The sequence below is a fragment of the Arachis ipaensis genome, chromosome B06 (genome assembly GCF_000816755.2).
Source record: "Arachis ipaensis cultivar K30076 chromosome B06, Araip1.1, whole genome shotgun sequence".
Taxonomy (NCBI): domain Eukaryota; kingdom Viridiplantae; phylum Streptophyta; class Magnoliopsida; order Fabales; family Fabaceae; genus Arachis; species Arachis ipaensis.
The window spans coordinates 101,640,166-101,646,734 of NC_029790.2; the positions used below are offsets into that span (position 1 = coordinate 101,640,166).

Here is a 6,569-nt window from a genome sequence, read left to right on the forward strand (position 1 = left end):
ATTATCTTAAAGTAATACTTGAAGCATATATTAATTATTAAGGGCAAAGAGGATTCAAATAGGTTTAAAAAATGATTGCACTCATGGATGACCACAGTGCCGTATCCAAGTTGAAAAAATTCACATCGGAGATGGAGTCTCTAGACTTCCTTGTGGTTGGTTGTGTAGTATGGTCATGTCGTGTGTCACGATGACACTTTCAAGAGGGGAAAAAAACGGACTTCTCGCCCACAAAATTAAAGCAATGCCCGAATGGTCGATGTATAGGAAGCACACTGGAGATTTCTAATTTTTCATTTTTTAGCATACCATAAACACATCAAACTGGTTTACCTTCTGCACCTTTTCGTAGTGGTGGCCATGAAAGAAATTCAAACACCAATGTGACACCGGTATCACCCCAGGAAAAAAGTATCTGATCTAACTTTGGCATTTCCACAGTTTAGAAGAATTCTATTAGGCCACTTCTAGTAAAGTATGCTCTCCACACCACCTGAAAAGTACCAAAAGTACCAATGTTAGCATCAAAGATAACCAAGTTGCATGTCAGAAATCTAGCCGTCTCTGATTCCTATTCAAGATCACTTGCATGAAACTATTACTCTTTCAAATGTTGCCTACATTGTATTTTTAATATGCTGTCTGAAATATTAGGATGAAAAGATGGAATCCTATTTTCATGGAAAATTCCAACTAAAACTTTCTTTCCTTCTTGGACATCTATTTAGTTAACATTTTAGCTTTAGGTAAATCCTTTTTCAAATTCACCAAACTCCCACTTGATAACTTTTTATATCTGCATTTTGTCTATTTTTACGTGATCCAAGTAGTCGCATTCCGTGAGTTTTTATTATCTGGGAAAGTTCTTTAATGTAGAATTACAATTTTTTTAAAATTAACGAATTAGTTTGCACTCTGTACGTACTTAGCAAATTGAAAATTTTGTGACATCGATATGGTTTTAAAATGGGTCTCCTAATTAGAGTACTTCTTATTTTATTTTTCATTGTCCCTACCTAACACGGTGGGCCAACCAATATTGTTTCCATCCACAATTTCAAAATATTATAAACTTTGGGCTTAACAAAAACAACTGCCAAATCACATATACATTCATTCGTAACCTATGGCATGGAATTGGTTGAGACCGCTGTTACATTACGTAAAAAATGAAGTAGCCTTGGATTGATAAAAAAAATAAAAAAGCCCACTACACGAACATCACAATCTGATGAAATTGCATATGTCTAATGACATTATGACCTTTAACCCTAAACCACCTGATACCGCCATCAATTCTTCCTCCCACTGCCGTTGTCCCCGAACGAAGACAATGAAGCAATTCCATTGTGGGGATCCTTCACGGGCAGGAATTCTGTTATTTTACATGCTACTATTTATGCAAGCTTTTATTGCTACCTCCGTTGAGCTAAAGTTGCAGGCATGGAGGCACCAAACCACAGACCGATTCAGATATCTTCGGCAGATCAAACGAAGGACTTTGGGGACAGTCCAACTCTATCTTGTGACTCTGCATAAAGGCATCACTCGGGTCTCCAACAGCCAATTCTCTGCAATCGTAAGTACTACTGAGTCTTACAATAATCTATATTGATGCTCCACTTACATGAAAACTCTTATTTGCGTGTCTTAGGATTTAGTCCCATTTTTAAAGTTTGTTATGCTGCTACTATGTTGTTATAGTTCAATTGACTAAAACTCATCGGTTGTGCTAAAGTTGACTTTTTTAAACCCACGTAGGGATGGCGAATTTGCAGCCAAGATTGCGTAGGAGACGCTCTCATCGTTGGTTCGGAAAATGGATGGTATCCAGGGTTAGATTGGCAACCTAAAGAAGTTTATCGAAACGCAAAAGTGTCTCATGATTGGATAGTGTTGGCTTCTTTTAGAGTCTGTATGGAAAGCATTAATGTGAGGTGAGAATTTTACTTATGGTTATAATTCAATTTCGTATTCATGTGTTTCCGACAAGCAGTTCATGTATTCGTATGAGGATTTCTAATTCTATTGAAAGTTGAGATTCATGTGAGAATTTTAACCTCAAGGTGTTCCACCACTTGCTAGTGCTAAGTTGCTTGTATATGAATTAAATCTGTATGGTGTTTCCATATTAGCTGGCCACAACCTACTAATGGATGTCATTTGTAGTAAGCTGCTTGTTCCTAACCCTCACTGTGCCGTCACACGTGGGGCACTGAGGACCCTTGAGCCCGGAAAGCCCATCGTGGATGATGTAAGTCTCCATTTCCATATAACCATGTATCATTGCTATGAATTTGTTGTTCAATCCATTAAAAATATGGTGCTGCCTAATAGGTTTTGATACTGCTTGCCTCAATGCTTACTTGAAGCTTGAGTAGAGTTCAATGGTTCTTGTCAACAATCCTCACGGTCAGTTTTGTACTTTGTCTCCCTCTATACCTGTGTAGGACAATGTACGACACCAATTTATCAGTGTTGTGTTCTAGGGTAATTTAACTGATGTCATTGTGTCTGTTGAAAGTTGTCGTCACCGACAGTGGCGGATCTTGAAAAAAATTTTGTGGATACCAAATATATATTTACGTACTAATAAGAGGTAAAAGTATTTATATTTAAATTAAATGTCAATTCTTTTATTTTTCAATCATCATAAATTCTAATTATAAGACCGTGATAAATTATAAAAAAATTACAATTTTATAATTATCAAAATAGCATTTTGAATTATAGTTGTTGTTTGTCGACATTACTTTTCATTAAATATTAAAGATAACAAAACATAAAATGATAAATATATATTTTGACATGACATTGAAAACTATAAAACTAGACTTATTTAAATAATATATATTGCTTATCTAACAAATCATGTCCAATTGATTTATGTATTTTATAGTTTATTTATTATTTCCTAATTGTATTATATTTATTGAAATCATCATGATTTAATGAAATTAGCTTATCCTTCTAATTATAAACTGGAAAAATATTAACGTATAATTATAATATGAAATCAAGATATAAATAAATATAAAAAATAAACATTTGATTTCATTAAACGAAAGAGAACAAAAATATATCCCCAGTTGATGATAAAAGAAGGTCCATACGGTTTAAGTTAGAATTAAACCTACGACAATAGCAATGTTAGGAATTGTGAAATGTATCAACACCAATCCAAAAACTTCATATATATGATTTGACTGAAAATTATTTCTTTTATAAAATTGTCGGGGGGCATGGACCCCATTGTCCTAGCTAAGCTCCACCCTGGTCACGGGTGGAAATTAACACCAGCTGTTTGTATTCTGCAGCAAATTGCTATTGGTCGCGGACAAATACCATGGACGACTATGGAGGCTATACACAAAGACTTCATGGGGATGGCTAACATCGTGTGCAAGGTATGAAACTTCAAAAATATCTGTATTACGCACGCCCATGGTGTTTGAGTTGGTTATGTTTGCGTTTGTGTGTAACAAAATTCTAAATTTAAACTAGTTTACCATTATTTTTTTTTGAAAACGTCAAAATCTTCATGATGACATTACCCTCTACTTTCTCTCTTATTCACCGTGGCAGCCACTCACCTTGATCTCTCCTTGTTAATTTCATATATCAAGTTACATGTATATTATATATTGTGAAATACGTCTTTTGTTGTTTGAATTTGTAGTGTATTATGAAAATGGAATTCTAAATTGCATTTGGTTGTAGAGTTTTTTTTTTTCTTTTGAAGTAAAATGAGAATCAGGTGACTGGAAGAAGACGACGAGTTGGATTTGAACTTGAATAATTTTTTATTATGTTACGGCTGAACTAGAGTATTCATGAATCGTTTTCGTGTTTGTATTCTTGTCTCTGTGCCGATTTCTTTATGTTTCTGTCTTTCCGTACGTGGGACATCTACCAGGTGTAACCTAAATACATTGTTGACGAAAAAAGTATTTTACAGATATTCGCCCCAATTTGGTCCGACAACCACTGGTTCCTGCTGGTCGTGGACATTGTTAGAAAGGAGCTAGTGTATCTGGATTCCCTGAAAGCTGCTGCCTGAGTTAGGGTTAGAAGGATTAGGCAGATTAGGAAGTGGTACAAAATGTATTCCTTCTGCATTCTCTTTGTGACTTATTTATTGTTTATAATTTTTCGTGTATTCTTAATGTAGTAACGACTCTACTTATGATTTTTTACGTATTTAGGCCATTTTCTTGGAAGAAATTCTTGTTGACGAATCATGGTATAAAAGCCCAACTGATGAGAGGTTACTTAGAAGTGAGTATAAACTTTATGAGCCAAAGGTTGTCGAATAAGACCATCGAAGGTATGAGATAAGTCAATGTCAGTTATTCATCACTATCACGTAATTAATTTATTTAAGTCGATACACGAGTTCTTCAAGTTTGTTTTACACATGAATCCTAAAATTGCAATGTTACAACAATTATTGTGGAATGTATGTGGCTCAGTGGATGATATTGTACCACTTGTAGAGCTCTTACGACGTTATGGTAAGCGACGTTATTGCATAAACTGTTTTGTCCGGTACCATACCACTGAACAATGTATTGAAATTCATTTGAAATATGCTCTATAAATGTAATTGTGATGCAGAAGATGAGCTACTATTGCAGGATGAGGCTTGCCATTGACATGGTTCTTAAGTACCACAATGAGAACCGCATGGCTGTGATAGAATTGGCGATAGAGTATTGGAAGACCTTCAAAAGGGATCCTCCGATTATGAAATGAACCCTAAGTCGTCGACTTAACTCTTTTTGGGAGTAGCTATGATAATATAAGGCCGAACAAATGGATCCATTTTGGTAGTACTTACTTTTGTAGTCCACCGCCTCCAACTGTGATGGATGAGCCCTCGCACACTAAGATATGAAGATATAACACGCTAAATATTTTGCCAAGGTTTAGATCCCATGCACATGAAGGTACTACTAAAAGTATGGCCAAACGATTCTGAGTGACATTATGTGCCCCCCCTCCTGTTTAAATTCAGGAGAAGGTTATTTTTTGGTTTTATTGAGGTTCTCATCCACCCTTTTGTTATCTTCAGGTTGACCATTGAGGCCGCTGTTAATAGGTATCCTTGTCGAAAGACATAAGAAGGCAGTAGCATTTGTGATTGTCACTGGAAAACGGAGCAGCGTCCCTTGCATTTCCAGCAAGGTTGGGTGCATAGTTCACTATCCTACCCTCTTCCCTACAATTCGATTTCCTAGTGGAAAAAATGACTAATTAATGTTCAGACTTGTGTTTTGTGACTTTATTTCAGACTTAATTCTAATTGAACTCCTGCTTGATGTAGAGTGCTAAACAATTGTAGGCACATTTTATGTTTTCATACTTGATGCACTGAAGCTTATTGAGTAAACTTTCTCGTTTAAGAAAAATGCTATTTTTACACTATACAAGGGCTTCGTTCCATCTGCTTTTCAATTCTCGTCGGGTAGGAAAAAAAATAAACAAATTTATGGGGTCTGTGTTTCCTTTATCTCATTTCAGTTTGTCTTTGTTTTATTTGACAATTTGTACGAGTTGAGTGTGATCATGAGCTTCTCCTACTCCGTTGCTTCTAGATCTCCACACACGCACGAATATAGTTAGATAATAAAGATTCACAGAAATAAATTCATTAGCATAAGAATAATAAAAGCTGAAAATTAGTGTAGATTAATTAATGAATGAAAAATAGATTATTTTTAATTACAATTTTTGGAGGGGACTACTACTACATACTAAGAATAAAATAATTAGTTAGAAACGCAAAGAATTAGCAGTTGCCTTATTTGTTTCTAAATTGGTGGTTTCATAAAAAGGAAGCTCTTCATTGAATCTAATTCCAGCAGTTGATGATCCAATAAGGTGATCAAACTCAAACAAATCTAAACTTGAACAACTCATACCACCACCACCACCACCATCATCATCATCATCATCATTATCATCATCATCATCATCATCATCATCATCATTATTCTCTGTACTGTTGTTGTTCTTTTTGAAACTAGGCAAATGCAAAAGGCTAGGATCATTCTCGTAAATACTCTTATGACCACATGGTTGAGAATTGATGCACGAAATTATGATTCACATTTTTCACAATTCCGCATAACTAACCAGCAAGTGCATTGGGTCGTTCAAGTAATACCTTACGTGAGTAAGGGTCGATCCCACGGAGATTGTCGGCCTGAAGCAAGCTATGGCTATTTTGTAAATCTTAGTCAGGAGATTAATGATGAGAGTGATTGTATTTATGAAAAATAACCAACATGAAATAAAGGGTACTTGTGATTCAGTAATGGAGAACAAGTTGAGGTTTTGGAGATACTTTGTCTTCTGAATCTTTGCTTTCCTACTGTCTTCTTCTTCACGCACGCAAGGCTCCTTCCATGGCAAGCTGTATGTTGGTGGATCACCGTTGTCAATGGCTACCATCCATCCTCTCAGTGAAAATGGTCCAAATGCGCTGTTATCGCACGGCTAATCATCTGTTGGTTCTCACTCATGTTGGAATAGGATCCATTGATCCTTTTGCGTCTGTCACTACG

At 35.7% G+C, this 6,569-nt stretch overlaps 1 protein-coding gene across 6 annotated transcripts; it reads left to right on the forward strand.

Annotated features, from left to right (window-relative positions):
- On the forward strand, window positions 260-5,439 carry LOC110263429. Of its 6 annotated transcripts, XR_002349081.1 has the most exons (10): window positions 263-1,579; window positions 1,762-1,937; window positions 2,170-2,254; window positions 2,338-2,412; window positions 3,318-3,407; window positions 3,959-4,104; window positions 4,206-4,327; window positions 4,473-4,514; window positions 4,618-4,949; window positions 5,075-5,438. XR_002349081.1 is itself a non-coding variant. In XM_021104666.1 (6 exons), the coding sequence occupies exons 1-4, from the start codon at window positions 1,232-1,234 to the stop codon at window positions 2,368-2,370; spliced, it is 642 nt and encodes a 213-aa protein (XP_020960325.1). In that variant the 5' UTR covers window positions 292-1,231; the 3' UTR covers window positions 2,371-2,412; window positions 3,318-3,407; window positions 3,959-4,199. The 6 variants fall into 6 exon arrangements, 1 of the variants encoding a protein (XP_020960325.1); XR_002349080.1 differs by having other exon boundaries at window positions 261-1,579; window positions 4,473-4,949; window positions 5,075-5,439; XR_002349078.1 differs by having other exon boundaries at window positions 262-1,579; window positions 4,206-4,514; window positions 5,075-5,439.

Bases quoted from the DNA above. Each gene is read 5' to 3' on its own strand.
- LOC110263429 (XM_021104666.1), top strand. From the start codon at position 1,232: ATGAAATTGCATATGTCTAATGACATTATGACCTTTAACCCTAAACCA. The intron at 1,938-2,169 runs GTGAGAATTTTA...TGTCATTTGTAG, and splicing joins ATGGAAAGCATTAATGTGAG to TAAGCTGCTTGTTCCTAACC. The intron at 2,255-2,337 runs GTAAGTCTCCAT...GCTGCCTAATAG, and splicing joins GAAAGCCCATCGTGGATGAT to GTTTTGATACTGCTTGCCTC.